Raw genomic sequence first — 21,149 nt, 5'->3', positions numbered from 1 at the left:
CTTTGCGGTACCTAGTTATCTACTTGCACTTTGACGTGTTTCCGAACTGCTAGGTTGGCAGGAGCGGGGACCGAGCAACGTGTGTGTGTGTGTGTGTGTGAGAGAGAGAGAGAGAGAGAGAGAGCGCTCACCCTGTCGCGGGAATTCTAACCTCCGACCTTCTGATTGGCAAGCCCTATAATTGTTTGCTTTTTGTATCCGTGTATTGGGGGGGGGGTTCTTAAAATAATTGTAGACACTGTCAAATCTTCAACTAGAAATATTCTTTTTACAAAAAAATCAGCATAGCAAATATCTTGCTTTGACCAAAGCCCATCTTTGCTTTGTGTACCAGATCAGCATGTGGTACAATTAAAATTTTTTAAAATTACTATGCCATACTGTATGGGCTTCACGGCAAAAGGCTAACAAATAACCTAAAGCTATGTTTAAGATCAATACAGTATGTAAATTTGAGATGACTTTAAAAAGAAAGTATTGGGCATTCCATATGTTGGGTGGCATTCCATTCAGTGCTTTTAGAAATAGTTTCACATCATGTACAAACTAAACGACAAAGTTTAAGGTAGCTTGTGCTTGGTTATTTTAATATTTATGCTTGCAACCTTCAGTTTAAATGCAGTGGAAGGCTTGTATTTGACCAGGAGTCTTGCTACAAGGAGCTACCTTGTAAAGTTAACCTGCTCTGACAAGCCCCAGATGTTGTTCTTTTCTCCAGACCAATGATTTGATAGAGCTCAAACAATGATCATGGAACTATGATTTCCACATTTTGAGCTATAATATTTGTCCAGCAAGAAGAAATGAGAAAATACAAAAACTTAACTGCAGTTACTGAATTGTTCAAAGGGTATTAAAATTTGCCCTTGATCGCTAATCTAATATTGATAAAAGGAAAAAATAGTCTAATTTGAATTGATACTGTTTTATACTTTGGCAGCTATTTCACATTCTTTTCAAAAGCAGTCTAGATAGCTCTTATTACATACAGTATTTTGTTCAATATTCTTGCAATCAATTAGCTGAATGCTGGATTCCTCAATCTGTTAAAATGGTCAATAATTGTTCAAGCTTGTAGTGGGCTGAAATAAAGAGAGCTTAAAAGACTCTGTACACGGGTGGCACTGTGGACGTGGGTGGCGCTATGGGTTAAACCACAGAGCCTAGCGCTTGCCGATCAGAAGGTCGGCGGTTTGAATCCCCGCGACGGGGTGAGCTCCCGTTGCTCGGTCCCAGCTCCTGCCAGCCTAGCAGTTCGAAAGCATGCCAGTGCAAGTACATAAATAGGTAGCGCTACAGCGGGAAGGTAAATGGCATTTCCGTGTGCTGCTCTGGTTCGCCAGAAGCAGCTTTGTCATGCTGGCCACATGACCTGGAAGCTATACGCCGGCTCCCTCGGCCAATAGAGTGAGATGAGTGCCGCAACCCCAGAGTCGGTCACGACTGGACCTAATGGTCAGGAGTCCCTTTACCTTTTAAAAGACTCTGTATACACAGTCATTTTGTTTATTGTTTCTTGAATTTTTTTTAAATTGAATGATGGCTTATCAGAATTTCAGGATATAAATGACATTTATTTAAGTCATTCTCTGAAATACTTAATTATCATTGTAAGCTTTGCTTTTGGTTCCTAAACTCTGTTTTGTTCTGCATTACTTTGAATCCTTTGAATTAAGCCTACGATTACCTTCCTGCCAAAAGGCATGATAGAAGGGGTGAGGTTCTTTTGACTAATTTCCCCCTTTGCCATGGGGACCCATATCCCCATGCCTGCAGGTGAGTGTTTCAGTAATTCTATGGGTCAGTTGTGAAAGGGAGGGAAAGTCCGCTACAACACTTGAGTCAGTGACCACCATATTTCAAAAGAGCAACCATGCCCTTAACATCTGTGGAAGCATCTCCAGTGCCTATTAGTCAAAGTCTGTGCTGTTAACAACACTCACAAGCACACAGAAGAAACCCATGAATTGATGGGACGATTCCCCCAGAACATCTCCCTGTATCACAATGCATACGATGGCACCACACATTCCTGCTTATTATTTCATCTGCTTCTGTGACACAGGCAGCAACTGTCCCAATGATGCTACCAGTTACCAGGCATCTCTTCATGCAAAGGGCTTTAAGCCCCCTTAAGCTACAGACTGTGCACAGGCACTGTTGTGGAGTGCAGTACAAAAAAGGAGGGATGAGAAGTTCAGACTGCAGCACCCTTATGGTTCCCTGGACAGAAGGCCTGCAAAATGCACACACAGTCCTCCAGAGACAAGGATTCAAGACCCATTGAGTAGTGAGGGAATTCTTTTATGTTTGATAACTGTATTGATTTTTGTAATAGAATTCTAAAAGCTGCAGGATCAGCAAAGCTATGCAGCTAAGCTCAGTCTATCACTTTTATTATGGTTTTTAACTAATGGAAATGCCTCCCATCTGCTATAGGTTTCCTCCCCAAAAAATAAATAAAAAGTAGGTGTAGTTAGAATACATAGGTAAGGTAAATTTAGGGAACAGGCTTCTATAAAATAGTTGGTATCAACTATTTTATAGAAGCCTGTTCCCTAAATTCCAGTAACTGAACAGAATTTGTTTTTGAATTACTCTGGTTCAGTTCCCCCAGAAATAATAATATTATAACAGCAAACTTAAAAAAAACACCATAGCTTAGTAAGAAGTAAAATTTTACATTAATCTCGCTCCTGAAAAAATTCTTCAAAATAAAATTAGAAGAACTTTACCAAACTGAGAACTTAATCACTCACTAGAATTTTAAATCTTCAGAGTAAAGTCCATTAGTTTCTAAAAGCCATTTTAAAAAAAGATAGACCCATTGTATATAAAAATGCAATCTTCAGATATCAAGGGTTAAAGTCATACATGAAGGGTTAAGTCATACTCTTGAGTACACTAATTGAAATCAATTGGACTAACAAGAAGTCCACGGATTAAATGAAATTTCAAACTGAGTCCTACTCTTGACAGTTGGATTCAACTCAGTGTGTCTTTTATTAACAGTTAAGATAATGTCCTTTGTGATGTAATCACTTGACTACTAGTATATCATCACCTGAGCCCATCAAGTCATTGCATAAAATCTTCCCAATGGCTGTTGGATGGTGATGCTTTCCAGGTGATGGGGTCTGAGCCGTATGTAGAATGAAAGGTAAAGGAATTTGTTTCATCATATGCCTCCTGAGATATTCATTATCCACAAACAATAATGTTTTCATACTTTTAGTAAAAACATCCAATTATTTATCAATACAGGAATGGAGTGCTATAGCAGTGTCCTGTGCTAGTAAAATTCTTCATTTGAAGCATATGGAATGAACTGCTGTAAGTGATTAGATAATGAACACGATAGCCTGCTGTTTTCACTCATAGGATCTTAAGAGATGGAAGGGATGTTTGGCATCATCTAGTCCAGCACAATGCAGAATCTGTGGAGCAGGATGCAACTATGCCATTCCCAATAGATAGGTTCCAGTGAATTGTCTGAAGCTACTGCCTTGCTGACCTGCATGACAACCCTTGGGATATTTTGAAAATGGTTGCCACGTGGGCTCTTAATCTTCTCAATGCCTACACACCAATGTCTTAAACACCATTTAATGTGTTCTAGGTTATCAAGACTCGAGAACATCCTGTGAAAGGTACATGGTCTGAACACCTCGATGTTGAGGGTACGTAGTTAAAAGAGATTTGTGGTTATCTGCGGGAATCTTGAGTAATTGGCAGCTTTCTGTTAACAATATTTCCTAATGTGGAATTTTGAGCTTTTTGTGCATGTGCATACTTAAATAAAAATAGCACGTATTTTCAGGATCAGCTTCTCAATTCCGCCCTAATTGGAGGTGTTAAATGTAATGGATAATTGCAAACACTAAGACATGGAGGGTGACATCTACTTGACATTTTGAAGGAAGTTAAAATGTGGGAAATAAATTCCATCCTTGGAAGAATTCTTGTGTACATATAGCTATTAATGCGCGTCATAGCTTAGAATCTGACCATTTTGTGGATTTTTATTACTTACATATTTTCCATTAATGTCTCCTAATGTGATTTTAAAACTATATTTAGCTAGTGGGGTGGGGAAGCTCTTCAAAATTTGGTGTGCATTGCTTGTTATCTTTACGAAAAAAATCAACATTTGACCAATACTTTCTGATAATTGGTTAAAAGTTTGATTCCTAATATCTCTTTAATTGCTGTTGAATAGAAAAGCAAATATATTTCTATATTCATTAAGGACTGTCAGTTTTGATTGAGGTCTTATGCATACTTTATAGTAAATCTTACTGACCTCACAGGGACTTCTGATACATAGGATCAGACTGTACAGTACAGGCTATCCAACGTTCATTCTCATACAACATCACTGTTCTTTATATAGCTGAAAGGGACCAGACTTGTTTGAACCTGTTTAGTCCTCAAAAGCCTAGCTTTCCTATTCTGAACTTTGTTATCATTGCTTCCCTGTTTGCTTGTAGGTAGTTTTGTGATGGATGCAGATGAACACCCTCCCTTGCATTGTGAAGACTCTCGTATGAAATACGACCACAGCAAGAAACCGTCAGGTATACATTGTCACACATCTGAACGCCCTCTACAATATTGTCACTAATTCCCCTGTCCGTTCCCTGTTCCTGTCTTCATATCATTGCACATTTGCACCCTGGTATGTGCAATGATTGCTAGGTTCTCTTAAGATGATAAATGGATGTAAACTTTATCAGAGCCAAAAAGTGATCTGGTGAATGCAATTGCAGAGGAACTTGTAGCAGAAAGAAGTTGGACTTTTGATGTACTTGGTTGGTTCATATGTACAGGTTTATTCTTGTTTTGAATTCCAGCCAAACTTGTTTTTCTTACATAATTGATCTCATTCAAGCTAGACGAGAGTGGTTAAAGAGAGAGAGTTTTGTTAGGTTTTTATGGCTAGGATCCAAGAAACTGCTTGGGATCATGCAAAGGGCTTACACTCGCCTGCCTGGTTTTTTATGGTGATCAACTGATCCCTATATCACAAACCTCTTTCTGAAACGCCCCTCAGTTTCAAAAGCAATTTGCTTTAAAGCAAGAGAATAGAGGGATGTTGGTAGAGAAATGCAAGTCTAAAACCCCTTTGGGCTCACATAACAGATGTAGCTTTATGGTTCTTTGGATCCCGGCCCCTAGCTTTAACTCACAATTTTGTGGGTCGTGAGGAGTAATTGTGGACATGGCTTGCAGCAGCCCAACAGAGGATAAATAGTGTACTTCATAACAGCATGAGAGACTGCCCAGTGGCTCTAGGGCCAGGCAACTGAGTAAGCTGTCCTTAAAGGGGGAGCAGATGCGAAAAGTGTGTACATTGTCCTGCAGCTGAAGATGTAATGTGTGTGGTATCTTTTGAAGCAGGTCGGGATTAGCCTGGCTTATCAAAAATAGATTTGTTGTGGAAAAGAGCAGTGCATTACAGCATGCTAAGCCTCAGAACAAGAATACTGCATTTAGATAAACAACTTTCAGTAGCTTCCAGCTGGTTAAGTATAATGAACACGTTCAATGACATTCAAGTGGTTCACAGATGAAAGCCTATTTTACCAAAATTATAGGTAAAGGTAAAAAGATATGGTAAAGGACCCCTGAATGGTTAAGTCCAGTCAAAGGCGACTATTGGGTGTGACACTCATCTCACTTTTCAGGCCGAGGGAGCAGGCATTTGTCCACAGACAGATTTCTGGGTCATGTGGCCAGCATGACTAAACCGCTTCTGGCACAACAGGACACTGTGACAAGCGGCAGAGCGCACGGAAACACTGCTTATCTTCCCACTGCAGTGGTACCTGTATATCTACTTGCATTGGTGTGCTTTCAAACTGCTAGGTTGGCAGGGGTTGGGACAGAGCAATGGGAGCTCACCCTGTTGTATGGATTCAAACCACTGACCTTCTTATTGGCAAGCCCAAGAAGCTCAGTGGTTTAGACCACAAGCGCCTTCATTTAACCCTATTGGTATGTCAGCAACAGCCCTTTGTAAAATAACAATGACAGTAAGACAACAGGGTTACAGCATTTTCCTAAGCTTTAGAAAGAGTAATGTCAAGTCCAGGGGTGGCTAATCTGGCCATCCAAGACTAGCGAATTAATCAAAATGATCAAGAGGCTGGAGCAACTGCCCTATGAGGAAAGATGACCGCATTTGGGGCTTCTTAGCTGAGCGAAAAGTCAAGTAAGAGGTGACATGATAGAAATATATAACATTATGCATGGCTGGAGAAAGGACAGAAGAAAGTTTTTCTCCCTAGTAACACTTGAACTCATGGACATCCAATAAATCAGTATATTGGAAGGTTCAGAATGGCGAAAGCAAGTACAGTGTGTAGTTAAAAACTATGGAAGTTGCTCCCACAAGAGGCAATGATGACCACCAACTTGAATGGCTTTTAAGGAGGATTTTCAAGGAGGCTTTTACGGATGGCTTTTAAGACAAATTTATGGAGTATAAGGCTGTTGATGGCCCCCACTCTGCCCTCCTGTTCGGAGCCAGTATGCTTCTGAATACCAGTTGCTGGAAACAGGAGGCGAGAGTGCTGTTGTGTTCAGAGTCCTGCCTGCAGGCTTCCCACGGCACTTGGTTGGCCACTGTGAGTACAGGATCCTGGACTTGATGGGCTACAGGCCTGGTCAAGCAAGTCTGTTCTAATGTTGTTCGGCTTCAGTTCCCATCAATCTCAGTCAGCATGGCCAATGGACAGGGATGGTGGATTTTGTAGTCCAACAGCATAGGAAGGGTCACAGGTTAGCCTGCTCTAGTCATGTTACAGAGAACAGTCATGTAATACAGAACAATTGTCTAACAGAATTAGGGTACCTTTGTTTGTGTTGCCTTGGTTTTTGCAGAAAATGCAATATAACATCCTTGCCATGCCATCTAGTGATAAAGAGTATGAAAAGCAGTGGCTTTTGAATTAGCTTTTGAATTCAACAGCTCTAGGTAATAGTGCAAATCTGCTGCCTGCTTTGTTTCCAAGCCCACCTTTTGTCTCTGGAAAATATTTTTAGTGATTGACATAGCCTGGTCCTTGACATCCTTTGATGGTTAGTTTGTTGTGTGCTGGTAACATAGACGATAGAGATGTTGTGTAGTGTAATCTGATCTACCAACCTGATGGCTCATAGAAGTGCTTTGAAAACAGTTGTTGCCATTGCACCCTGCTATTTTGGACCGAAGCACAATTGTATATCCTTGGAATATAGACTATTGCGACGCAAGGTGGGAAGGCAAAAAAAGAAAAAGTGGTAAAACCCTCATCCTCCCATACAGAACAAATGAAATGTAGACAGAAAAGGCCTGAATCCTGTCCCCAAAGAATCTCAGTTTAAAAGTGTAAAAAACTGGGAGGGGCAGTGAGCCTTGGTAAGACACCAAGGGAGAACTCTTGGGGTGCTATGGTGCCAACAGATGCCACATTGGGGACCCCAGCTGTAGGTTCTTAAGCGATTAGTTCTAATCAAACTATAGAAAAAAATAATCTTAAGCATTGGTTCACTCTTTGGAGGAAAAATGAAGCTAAATGCGTGCACTGAATGAATGTAATTAACACTCCTTTGCATTCCTGTGCTGTCTTTCATAAAACTTAATAGATGCTATTTGCAACTTGCAAAGGGCTTGCTATTTTCTCTACCGCTTTATTGAACAATAGCAAACTCCTAACTAATGGTATTTTTGTGTGTGAACTATATAGCAAGTGGGTGCCATGAGTACTCATTGAGTAAAGTATGCTATGGTGTTTCTATCTGCGGTCAAGTGGGGCTCACTAAGAATACGGTCCTGTGTGCGCATAGGCTACGATCAAAGTCCACTTCGCACTGGGCTGGGGTTGAATTAGGTAGAGGTGTCTCTCTTCCCAGCACACCATTCTCTGCTGGCATTGGAGTTCCCCACTCTCACCTGCTGAATTGGGATGCAGGTAGTGCCAGCAGTTAACCCAAAACAGGGAGGGCCCAAGCTGGCCCCATTGTTATCATTTTATGGGATCGGGCAACTACAGACTGGGACAGTGATGTGCATGCCCTGAACCTTCCAGCCAGCCAGTGTGCTGCTGCTGCTGCCCAGTCAGGGTTCCTACCTGTTGGCACTTAGCCTTGTTGAACTCTGGTCTTGCTTGTGTGTAAATCTGTTTAGGATTGCGCTGTGCATTAATATTATTACTGTTTGTTCTGCATACCAGAGGAAGGTTTCGTGTTCCTGCATCTCTCATCATCACGGGAGGTGTATAGCATGTGCCTTGAGCCATGCTGATAGAATAGAACTGGCCACTTATTTTCAGATGTCAGCCACTGACATTCTTGTTCTGTGTGATGAGTATTCCAGTGGAATGTGCGTGTTGTAGAAATGTTTTATTTATTTTTAAGAGAAAGTCACGTATCCATATAACCCATGGGAGACTTTATTTATTTATTTACTTTAATTTATTATTAAATATTTTCCTCATTTACAATGCACACACATTGCCTTTTTTTCCAGAATGCGTTTTCTACAGATCAGTTACATTTGTTGTAAAACATTAGTGTTATATGCAGTACAGTAATGGGTTGTTTAGGACTAGGATAGTTTATGCTAATATTTAATTTCACTATTGAAGTGTTCACTTTGCAATAATGATATGTAACATATTAATGAGAAAGTGTTTTTTTAATTCCTCAACAGGAGCAAGTACAGATATTGAACATCTTTATGAAGCAGTGCCACAGCTTGCAAATTTGTTCAGAATTAAGGGGAAAATTGGTGAAGGTATCATGATAATTCTGGTTTTTTATCCTAGAAAATGTTGCTTAACCTGTCCTTGTGGGTGGTATTCAACTACGTTTTATTCAGAGTAGACTTGAAATTAAGGGACCCAACTTGGTCATGTTCATTAATTTCAGTAGATGTACTCCAGATAAAACTAATAATAATAATAATAATAATAATAATAATAATAATAATAATTTATTTGTACCCCGCTCATCTAGCTGAGTCCCCCCAGCCACTCTGGGTAGCTCCCAATCAAATATTAAAACAATACAGCATTAAATATTAAAAACTTTCCTAAACAGGGCTGCCTTCAGATGTCTTTTAAAATAGGATAGCTGCTTATTTCCTTGACATCTGTTGGAAGGGCGTTCCACTGGGTGGGTGCCACTACCGAGTAGGTCTTCTGTCTGGTTCTCTGTAACCTCACTTCTTGCAATGAGGGAACCGCCAGAAGGCCCTTGGCACTGGATCTCAGTGTCTGGGCTGAATGATGGGGGTGGAGACGCTCCTTCAGGTATACAGGACCGAGACCGTTTAGGGCTTTAAAGGTCAACACCAACACTTAGTTGAATGCCACCCGGTCTGTCCACTTTAGGCTGCAGGTGGGAGCCTGTGTGACTTAATCCTGATGCGTATAGAAAAGTTCCCTGTATGCAGGGAATATTTTGTGTGTGCGGGGGCATTCAGGGAATCTTTTTGTGGAGTATTCAGCCATGTGTGAGCCCCCACTTGCAGTTGGAGGTGCTATGGTCCAGAAACAGGCTTAACCATTTCATCTGTCATTTTTGAGGGCCAGAACACATGGTTGTCCTAATGCTTGTTCCATGAGAAGAATGTCTGGAAAAATGCATATGGTTGCAAAGCATCCAGCTTCATGCCTGCTATCATTTTTCACATTACCCAGCAGTAGCAACAGGATGTGTGAATGGTTGCTTGTTTGGAACCTTCCCTAGTATTCTGTTTAGATGTCCTCCGTTATCTTCTGCTACCTCTGCTAAAAAAAGATCCCTTTAGATGAACATGGGGAAGAGGAAGTGCCAACAACTCTGGAGGGAGGTGGGAGCATCTTGGTTCCTCTGTTTGATAAGTATGTCTTCTAGCTCTCAATTACTTAGTGAACAGGTGCTAGATATAGGAGAGGAACAGTTGTCTGGCAACCTAACTGCATTGTGCTACCAATTCAATCCACAACTGATTTTTTAAAAAAATGTTTCATGTCAACATACATCTTTTGCTGGGGTGGTACCTTTAGCCCTGTCCAGGTATTCAAAGAATGTTTGATGGTGTGAAGTGTGTAGAATTTGTGTGTGTGTGTGTGTGTGTGTGTGTGTGTGTGTGTGTGTGTGTGTGCTGTCCCCACCCTCTATAGTCTTGGTGTGCTCCACTCCTGACCTTCCTGGTGCTTAGAAACCTCCCCACAATTGGGAACTTTGTGTTATCAGAATTGCCAGTTGTGCAGCGGTTTCTAAGCCTGTAAGCGATAATAAATGCTTTGGACTACGCAAATGTGTCAAATGGACTGAGAATATAGTATATTTTATTTATTTATTTTATAAGAAAATATCTCTTTTTTTAACCTCTCCACAAGATACCCCCTTTGAAGATTCTTGTAAAGCTTTTGCCCCGCTTGAGAATCTCTTGTCACATTTAACCCAACAGATAAATTATTCAGTCTTATCAGATGGTATTCCTTTTTAATGATCGCTCTGAATTTCTGAAATACCTTTACAGTATTCAAAATAAAATAAAAAAATTCCTTCAGTAGCACCTTAAAGACCAACTAAGTTTTTATTTTGGTATGAGCTTTCGTGTGCATGCACACTTCTTCAGAATTCAATTCAATTCTTCAGAATACTGAAGAATTCACTTCTTCAGTATTCAAAATGTAACTATTCACTTAAAACAGGTACTCTATATTATTTTCTCCTTGTTCCCCTAACAGCGCAACATTCACAAAGTCTTGTCTCTAAATACCGCTGCTCTCATGATTATATGTACCTGAAACTAGACTGTCAGCATGGAACCAGATCTGTTTTACATGAAATTTGCTTTTTCTTGTAGCTCATGAAAGTTCAATGTATACCAAAGAAATTTTGCCTTTTTGCAGGTACGTTTAGTTCTGTTTACCTGGCCATAGCCCAGCTACGAGGAGGCCATGAAGAAAAAGTGGCGTTGAAGCATTTGATTCCTACCAGTCATCCTGTACGGATTGCTGCTGAAATTCAGTGTCTTATAATAGCAGGGTAGGTCCAGAAATGTACCAAGTTCTTAAATTTACAGGAGAATCGGTTTTTGAAGCCTGGTCACATGGCCTTATATGATCTGAGGAAGCCTACCTGTAGAGGAACATTACTGAAATTTTAATAATGGGGTGGACCCATGCTCACAACACATCAAATGTGGCTCATAAAGTAATCAGTTTTCCAGAGAAGTATGTTAACAATGTAGGGCTGTTACATTTTTTAGTGTGCCATTTAAGGGGAGGGAAACTGCTAATGCAATCTATCGTAAATCCTACTCCTTCAAAAATAAAGGTTCTGTAATTTTGAAAATGCTTGTATTGACTTGCTTTGTTTACACAGTTCATGCTGAAATTCATTTTAATTTGCATCACCATTTTTATTTCTGCTTGCCATGATGAGGAGATATATTGGGCACTGTATGCCGGCGCTACTCCTAACACAGGAAAAAAGTATCAGCCACCATCGCCCACATAACTGTCCAAGCCCATCTTCAAAGCTACAATTACATTATTTTAAATGTATGCCCTACCTCAAGGGGAGTGAACGCTGCCACCCATCTAATATGGCATTCTGCACTCTTTCTGTGTCATAGCATACATATAGCCCTATGTACTGATTAGTAACTAAGTGTTAGATATAACTGTTTCTAAATGAAAGGTTTTAAGAATAGGACTATAGAGAGAGAATAATGCTAGCAAATGTTGAATACATGGGCTTAATGAGAGGATTCGTGTTTTTTTTTCCTTGTAGGGGACAAGATAATGTCATGGGAGTTAGGTACTGTTTTAGAAAAAACGATCATGTGGTTATTGTTATGCCATACCTGGAACACGAATCCTTTTTGGTGAGTTACAAATCCCTTCTATTATAGTAACTAAACACGCTTAATTGCAAGTTGCTGCACAATTATTTATTCTGGCATTCTTACAGGACATCTTGAACTCTCTCTCCTTTGAAGAAGTAAGAGATTATATGTTTAATCTCTTCAAAGCTTTGAAGCGTATTCATTACTTTGGCATTGTTCACCGTGATGTCAAACCCAGTAACTTCTTGTACAACAGGCAAATGAAACGGTACGTCTGCCCGAGTTTGACACTGTTATGATCTTCTGTGGAATACATTTATTAAGCATAACAAACTGCCATTTCCCAATGTCCAGCAGTATGCCATGTAAAGGCTGTACTAGATGTTCAGTGACAAGCACAGGGTTGTGATCTGCTGCTAAGCAGCAGGCAAAAGTATAGCATATTTTACAATGGGAGAGACAGACCAGTATTTGCCGCATCTAGGGGTTTTGGGGGAAAGTAGTGAGAGAGTTAAATACGTCCTGCTGTTTCTGCTGAACGCCCCCCTCTAACCCAAAGTTTTATAAGTATTCGTCAAAGGGGGCTCTAACAATGGGTTTGAAATATATCTTTGTCACATCTTCTGTAGAATATAAGACCATGCAGGGATGCTTCCCACCCTAGTCAGAGAGAGAAGCTACTATAGTCTCTGTTGAGGGTTTGCTGCTTCCTGCTTTACTTAAGTATTTTTCTCTAGATAATGCACCTTGTCAAAACGGAGAGGGCTCCTTTGTTCAAATTAAGGAGCCAAATTATGTGCACTTTTAAAAAAAGAATTAAAATCCTTGGAACACAGGAATGCAGGCCACCTCTTTTACATGCTGCGGGTGGCGCTGTGGGTTAAACCACAGAGCCTAGGGCTTGCCGATCAGAAGGTCGGTGGTTCGAATCCCTACGACGGGGTGAGCTCCCATGGCTCGGTCCCAGCTCCTGCCAACCTAGCAGTTCGAAAGCATGTCAAAGTGCAAGTAGATAAATAGGTATCGCTCTGGCGGGAAGGTAAACAGCGTTTCCGTGTGCTGCTCTGGTTCGCCAGAAGCGGCTTTGTCATGCTGGCCACATGACCTGGCAGCTGTAGGCCAGCTCCCTCGGACAATAACGCGAGATGAGCGTTGCAACCCTAGAGTTGGTCACGACTGGACCTAATGGTCAGGGGTCCCTTTACCTTATAGCACAACCAAACTTCCTTCAGGATAACAGCTAAAGCTCATGGGGTTCTAACATAACACTATTGCAGCTGAGGTATGTATTAAATCGTTAACAAATTGTGTGCTCTCAAATTGTCTTTTAGGTATGCCCTGGTCGACTTTGGTTTGGCGCAAGGAACTCCTGACACAAAAATAGAACTTCTCAAAGTTATCCAGTCGGAAGCCCAGCAGGAAAGTTGTGCATGGAATAAGCCTCAGATAACTTTGGGATCCCAGGTTTCAGTTACTGCTAGAGCACCTAGGCAGCTAGTTCGTCAGCCAGCTGCAAGAACGGCTAATAAAAGGCCCTGTTCCCTTTCCCAAACAGAGATTAAACAAGAACAGAAAAGAAAGGTTCTGTGCTTCTTCCTTAATTTTGTTGCGTGAATTCGTTTAATGAGCCGCTTCATCCACCAGGGGGAGATGTAGTACCAAAATAAATCTTCAATCTCGTTTTTCGAAATCTTTGTGCTTATGTAAAAAATATTTTTTTAAAAAAACAAAAGCCATAGAACTCATAAAATAGGAATTTGTTTCTGTGCGGCAATGGTTTTTGCACAACTTTTGTATGAGGGCATTGTCCAAGAGACTGTATTCCAGACTAGCTATTGCAGGAATGACTAAAGTCCTGGAGCTTGTTCTTGCTGTCACAAACACCTTTCTATAGTCAGGTGCACTACACTTGACTGAGTGTACACTATGAACAGGTGACATCTCTCTCTCTCTCTCTCTCTCTCTCACTGCATGTGCACATTAGAGAGCTGTAATCACTTGTAGCTTCTTGCCATTTAAAAATGGTGGGAAGGCTGGATATAGGCATGTATTAGACATGACAAGATGCATTAGATATGACAAGAGTACATCTGCACTGAGATGCCAACCCCAGGTGCCATCTTCAGTCAGTAAACTAACTCTGAATATGCTGGCATTTTGATATGTTACACTACCTTGCTGCTCAGTCAGTGTAAATTAGAGCAGCAGGATAAAATTTCCAGGTTACATTTTATTAGAATTTCCTTGTAGCTTTGTAAGTATTATTTCAGATCAGTTATCCTAAACTGTTTTCAAAATCAGGGTCTAAGGTTAGAAATAATCTTACTAAGATTGTTTTTAAGAGAGCTTTGTGGGTAGATCTATTTTATAATGCTCTCAATTGCCATGGCTTGCTGTAATACAGTCCTAAGCAGTTTACTCATAAGTAAGTCCTCTTGAGTTTAAAGTGGTTCACTCCCAAGCAAGTATTGCGTAGGATAATAAAAAAAATTCATAATGCTGAAATCCTAGCCCCACTTAACCTGGGAGTGCTATTGAATTCATTAGGACTCACTTCTGAGTAGATGTGTTTAGGATTACACTGTAAGCCCCTAATGTCCCTGAACTGAAGACAGTGGTGGGGGAATCAACCCTTATCTGTTCGTTCAGTAGATTGAGCAGGTGGGGTGGGGAGTCAAAGTGTATCCACGTATAAAACCACAAATGCAGTGTTAGGAAATCTGAAAGTCAGGGCCGTTGTGTGTTTAGTGTTGCTTAGCCCTTTTAACTGACTGAGCATCTCCATATAAGGAGAATTTACATGCCAGTTAGAAAGTTGATTCATTCCCCAAATGAATTTTCTTCTCCCCTGCAGAGGGCTAGTTCTGTCACCGTGTTAGATTAAATTTTTAGATTTATAGTTTTAGCTCCATTATCTCAACAATAATTTTTCTCGGCATAAAATTCGGCCTCCTTTCTCCAAATTGTCAGGACATTCTGAAGTCATTTATCAGAATTTTGAAAGCATACCCTTACCCAGCTGAATCTTGATGGAGGACTACCGTGAATCGGGGTGAGAAGCATTCACCCTAGACTGTGCTCTCTTTGCAGTAAATTAGTCCTGTGAGAGAGCTTATATACAGCTTTTTGTTTTTGCGCCATCTCGCTTTTTAAAAGCCATGCCACAATTGACTGTGTGTTAAAGATGGGATCCTTATTGTCCTCTTTTGACACTGCAGGAGGGGCCTGAGAGCCTTCACGTTCAACGCTCTGTCTTTGGGGAGAGGAATTTCAATGTCCGCAGTTCTGCATCTCAAGACAATTCCAAAGTAAGCATTGCTGGTTAACCACAGATAAATCAACTGCATATTCAGCAGCATGTACAGTGTTTATCGTTTTTTTAAAGGCTACATAGGTCAATGTTTGCTAGGCAGATGCGGCATGTGGACTGCACTTGTTGGCACAATGCCTATTTTGTATTACTGTGGTGGTGGTTTTTACCCGAACCGCTTGAAAGCCAGTGGATGTGCTTGCAGCATGTGTGTCTTCTCATCTAAACCTTTTCTTCTTTGTAGCTTTGTTGTTGTTCAAGCAATGTACTCGTCTAGCTAAGAACGATCAGGCATGTGAAACGGTATTTTGTGAGTGCCCTTTAACAAAGAGGCGAAAGGTCTAATAATAATTCTGGTCTGTTTTGCTAGACATGACACAGATATAAAGTAGTGCAGTTCCACTGAACTGGATTGAGAAACTTTGTTAGGACTTTTTTTACTCTGCAGTAGAACGGTCTTGCAATTGAGTACACAAAAGTTACTAGCCCATACAGTTTGATTATCATGCCTTTTGGCCACATGGCTCAACAGGGCTTTCTTGGTAGTGGCGACTACCCTGTGGAACGCCCTCCCATCAGATGTCAAAGAAATAAACTATCTGACTTTTAGAAGACACCTGAAGGCAGCCCGGTTTAGGGAAGTTTTTAATGTTTGATGTTTGATCATGTTTTTAATATTCTGTTGGGAGCCGCCAAGAGTGGACGGGGTATAAATAATTATTATCAACAACAACAGCAACATTAGCCATTAGACACACTTTGATGGCCTGAAAAGTGAGGAGAGAGAGATATTTTGTAGACAACTAGAGCACCAATAGTTCTGTTGAATAATGTTAAGGTGCTACTGAAGGAATTTTTTTATGCTAACCTAATGAATAAGAATTGCTTCTAAGCAAAGAGATATGAAAGTTATTGTAAATTGTGAGAGAATTAGTTCCCCCTTTCGCCTCTGTCTAAAAGTGCATTGTGCCCCAGCACAGGAAAAGCTGGTCACACTTAAGTCCCTTTGAAAGCAATGAGACAACTTTGCCACAGATATAGCACTGAAATAGATTTGACGGCAGATGCCCACAAAATGGCAGCTTTGTGTTGAATTCCCCCTACTTTCCCCCATAACATGTAAGTTCCCAAGTCATGTGTTTACTCACCCCAGTGACACCCAGTAATTTAGAACATTACGGAGGGACAATGGTACAGTCATACCTCGTGTTGCGTTAGGTTCATGTTGCGTCTTTTTGGCTTGCGAATGTGGCAAACCCAGAATTGTATACTTCCGGGTTTCACTTCCCGTGCAGAAGCGTTCGGCGCACTTCGTGCATGCGCAGAAGCACTTTATTCACTCTGTGTTTGCGCAGAAGTGCTGCTCTAGTTGCAGATTTTTCCTGGAACGGATCGTGTCCGCAACTAGAGGTACCACTGTATTTGAGATTGGATTTCTGGTTTTGGCAGCAGCTTCTGTTGAGCATCACCTGGTTCCTGTGTAAAGCCCTTTAGTGTAAAAATGACTAACCTTTTGTTCAGATTCTGGCCTGGAGTTTACCATCTCTATAATTTTATAATATTAACGTATTCTAGATATTAACACAAGTTATATACCTTTTCCTTGAAACCCACTAAATTAGAATTCTTACAATACCTTGTTAGTTTTAATAGCCATTGGGATTTATCACTCACAAGTCTGAATTTGGCAACCTGCCTTTAAAAATGCTACCTAATAGAACTTTTATGTCTTTGAGGGCAGCTAGAGTCAAAATTGTGTTTAAATGTGTCTTGGATTAAAAAATATAATTTATATTGCAGCTCATAAAGCAGCCTAGGGTGACAGATATTGCAGCTAGAAAATTATTGGCGAAGAAGAAGACAACTTCAGCTGTGACTAATGGCTCAGTGAAGAAAGCTGCCAGCAGTTATCCAACTAGCATGACCTGTGACTGTTATGCAAAAGATAGAGTCTGCAGTGTTTGTCTTTCAAGGTAATTAACTTTGATGCAATCACATTGCTGGCAAGAAATGATTAAAGGAAGAAACATTTGTCCAATTAATCCATGTTTAGTAAAGCACAAGATAATATTAGATCTTTGCAATGCAACAGCAGATAAATATTCCAAAAGCTCATGCAGGTGTTGGTTTTCACAACTAGATTTTCAGCACTCACAAATTCTGACTTAGTGCATTTGTTTAAATGTTTTCTGCGGAAGGTTTTCTTTATAATACTGTCAACACTTTCTGTGCAAGGCTGCAGAAACCACTCGATTCCTCTTAAGTTTCAACTCTTCTGTGACACAATCTCCACGGTGTCTCACACCAGAAAGCTGGTCCAGTGTTATAGAACACTCTCTGGAGTTGGAAGCACAAGGTAGTGCCACAGGTTCAAAAGGCCGGTTGTTACGCCTTGGCTTGTAAATGGGTCTAGGTCAGTGGTTCCCAGTTGGTGGTCTGTGGACCCCAGGGAGTCTGCATATCCCACTCAAGGGGTCCATGGCACCATTCATGTAACAAAAACTACCATAGTGATAGCAAAATTTTCAAAAGTAGGGGGTTCATGACTTGGCTGTTTGAAAAACAGGGGGTCCTCTGTACTCAGCTAATTGGAGACCAGTGGTCTAGGTCATATAACTATGTCAAAGATCTCTGCTGCCAATATGCAACAGTTGAAGATTTACAGGAGGCGGGCAGGTGTGGAGGATTCCCTGGTTCTGAATGGGGTAACTGTGCCCCTGAAAGACCAGGTGCGCAGCCTGGGAGTCATTTTGGGCTCACAGCTGTCCATGGAGGCGCAGGTCAATTCTGTGTCCAGGGCAGCTGTCTATCAGCTCCATCTGGTACGCAGACTGAGACCCTACCTGCCTGCAGACTGTCTAGCCAGAGTGGTGCATGCTCTAGTTATCTCCCGCTTGGACTACTGCAATGCGCTCTACGTGGGGCTACCTTTGAAGGTGACTCGGAAACTACAACTAATCCAGAATGCGGCAGCTAGACTGGTGACTGGGAGCGGCCGCCGAGACCACATAACACCGGTCTTGAAAGATCTACATTGGTTCCCAGTACGTTTCCGAGCACAATTCAAAGTGTTGGTGCTGACCTTTAAAGCCCTAAATGGCCTCGGTCCAGTATACCTGAAGGAGCGTCTCCACCTCCATCATTCTGCCCGGACACTGAGGTCCAGCACCGAGGGCCTTCTGGCGGTTCTCTCGTTGCGAGAAGCCAAGTTGCAGGGAACTAGGCAGAGGGCCTTCTCGGTGGTGGCGCCTGCCCTGTGGAGCGCCCTCCCAACAGATGTCAAAAAGGAAAACAACTACCAGACTTTAAGAAGATATCTGAAGGCAGCCCTGTTCAGGGAGGCTTTTAATGTTTAATAGATTGTTGTGTTTTATTCTTCTGTTGGAAGCCGCCCAGAGTGGCTTGGGAGACCCAGCCAGATGGACGGGGTATAAATAATAAGTTGTTGTTATTATTATTATTATTATTATTATTATTATTATTATTATTATTATTATTATTATTATGTTTTGTGCCCTGCTAGGCATCTGAGATTGAATGGGATCTGCATGCATAAACAGACTCCTTGTGATCATGGTGTGGTAGCTAGCTGTGAATCCCCTGCACACATGTAGTTCTCAACCTCTGATATATGGAGGAATAGGATTCCAGTTCTAAATTTAAAAGGTGTTGCAGCCATCTCATCGGGAGGAATTAATGAGTGTGGCATTCTATTACTTTACAAATTCTTACTCATGTTACCACATAAAGTCGTAGCAGTTGGTTTATTTACCGTTGGACCCCTAAAAGCTCAAACTGTGCTGTTACTTGCTAAATGCGCTTTTCATGTTTTAATCCCCAAGGCGTCAGCAGGTTGCTCCAAGGGCTGGTACACCAGGATTCAGAGCACCAGAAGTGTTAACCAAGTTTCCAAATCAAACTACAGGTGCAGTATAACAAATTGAAATTGTATATTTCCATGCACTAGATACCACTGTAGGTCTTCCAGACTGTATGTAGTTGGACTGTTATCTAAAGAAAAGTTATTATAAAACATGTTTCTTTATTCCAAGCTTCTTACCTGAAATAAAAACAAGTTAGGTGTATACCTAACATAGATAGCTATTGCACTACCAACTTAACTGTATGCTTGTGAAACATGGACCAATTATAAACGCCATTTCCAACTCCTTGAAAGATTCCATCAACGGTGTATCTGAAGATTTATACATATCACTTGGGAAGACAGGTGTATTAATGTCAGTGTACTGGAAGAAGCAAAGATCACCAGTATCTAATCAATGATTCTTCAACATCAACTTTGTTGGACTGGTCATGTTCAAATGTCTGATTATTGTCTCCCAAAGCAACTACGGTACTCTATTCCCAGCTTAGGAATGGGAAGCGAAATACCGGTAGACAACAAAAGAGGTTTAAAGACTCTCTCAAGGCAAATGCCTCCAAAATATAATATAAACACCAGCAGCCGGGAAACACTAGCCTGCGAGTGCTCCAGTCGGAGAACAGCTTTTACTAAAGGTGTCATGGACTTTGAAGAAGCGCGAACTCAGGACGAAAGGGAGAAATGAACTAAAAGGAGGAATTCTCGCCATTATCAACGTTATGTCCTCACTCTGGAAGGACGTGTGGATCCAGAATTGGGCCTCCACAGTCACTTACACACACACTGTTAAGACTATATTCATGGAAGACAAGTGATTGCCAAAGAAGAAGAAAGATATTTACTATGATATTGGGAGTTAGCAGCATTTTTCCTTTAAATGGTGGAAAGTGGGCAGAAAGTTCCAACACTGAGGGTTTTGCATCAGCTGAAGAATTTTTCAATGCCTCCCCACTGCTTATTCTTCTGGGATTTGTGAGAGATCATATCCATCTTTGTATTCTTTTAGAGCAAGCATAACTAACATAATATGCTTGCAGCAGATTTTTTAAAAGATTACATGAAAAAGCTGGCCTTAGATATTTAATCTTTTTAAGCAGATGGAAATCTGCTCATGATGACTGGAAGGCATGGTCAAGTGACTTGCTAGGGGAAGAAACGTCCTGCCCTTCCAGCTTAGTCCTGTTTAATAGGCAAGAGCCAAGGTCTGTGAAGTCTAGGAGTTTGTTTTCGATTTGCTTTTAATGGTTTTTCTCTGCACCCTTGCTACTTCAACTACAGTCTGATGGGCCCCAAGAAAGAGGCATTCAGGAAGGTTTGGGGGTAGGCATGGGAAGCCAGAACAGAACCTTCCCTTGCTTGGGAAGCCAGAACTTTCCCTCACCAGTTCAGTCCTGCCAGCAGCAATTCAGCAAATCCCAGTCTAGCAGCAAACGTGATGTGGACCTGAAAATATTCAACTAAGCTGGGGTCAGCATACGTCGGCATTTAGGCCTTAATTCCGGGTGTATGGCAGCCCATGTCAGTAGTGTAGATTTTGACAGATTCCATTAAAAATATTTCAAAAACTCATTTTTTAAAAAAAAAATTAAAAAATCTCAACAACTTTGCCAAGAAAAGCTCAACAACTTTTGTGTCCAGATTTCCACTTTTCAAAATATGGCAACCCTAACTATTCTAAGCCATTCCAACCCTATCCACTTTGCCACACCAGTTTATTCCACCTCTTCTCTTTGATGTTGATCATACTTATATATGTTTCACCAACACTCTCGCATATCACTGGCTTGACGTGAAGGTAACGGACCCCTGGATCCAGTCAAAGGCGACTATGGGATGCGGCGCTCAGCTCGCTTTTCTGATGTAACCATATGGCAATACTAGCAAAAATTAAGCCCATTTGAGTTCCACTGATGTGATTTCATTGGTAGTTGCAAGCATGTACTTTTAGCTCTCTTTCACTGAAGTCAGTGAGACATAGACATACTTAGCTTGGGATAGTAACCATAGAGTTTGATGGCATGGCATGGCAAATTAGAGCACATACTTTGTCCATTGCAATGGATCCCATGTGTTCTTGCTTTCAAGTGCTTTCCCATTTACGTGGGAACATCTTTAAGAGTTCGGAA

The 21,149-nt window shown here is 41.1% G+C and overlaps 1 protein-coding gene across 1 annotated transcript in view; it reads left to right on the top strand.

Annotated features, from left to right (window-relative positions):
- The window catches only part of CDC7 (cell division cycle 7), a 31,685-nt gene that overhangs the window by 5,030 nt on the left and 5,506 nt on the right, over nt 1-21,149 (top strand). The window contains exons 2-11 of the mRNA XM_035123502.2: nt 3,620-3,680; nt 4,491-4,577; nt 8,696-8,779; nt 10,890-11,025; nt 11,776-11,869; nt 11,956-12,098; nt 13,162-13,411; nt 15,049-15,138; nt 16,941-17,113; nt 18,983-19,065. Of these exons, the coding sequence (XP_034979393.2) occupies nt 4,502-4,577; nt 8,696-8,779; nt 10,890-11,025; nt 11,776-11,869; nt 11,956-12,098; nt 13,162-13,411; nt 15,049-15,138; nt 16,941-17,113; nt 18,983-19,065 (1,129 nt within the window). The 5' untranslated portion in view covers nt 3,620-3,680; nt 4,491-4,501. The remainder of the gene's footprint in view (nt 1-3,619; nt 3,681-4,490; nt 4,578-8,695; nt 8,780-10,889; nt 11,026-11,775; nt 11,870-11,955; nt 12,099-13,161; nt 13,412-15,048; nt 15,139-16,940; nt 17,114-18,982; nt 19,066-21,149) is intronic.

This window comes from Zootoca vivipara, chromosome 7 (genome assembly GCF_963506605.1).
Source record: "Zootoca vivipara chromosome 7, rZooViv1.1, whole genome shotgun sequence".
Taxonomy (NCBI): Eukaryota; Metazoa; Chordata; class Lepidosauria; order Squamata; family Lacertidae; genus Zootoca; species Zootoca vivipara.
Note: the sequence above shows the minus strand (reverse complement) of the source record. Positions and strands in the feature narration are given on the sequence as shown.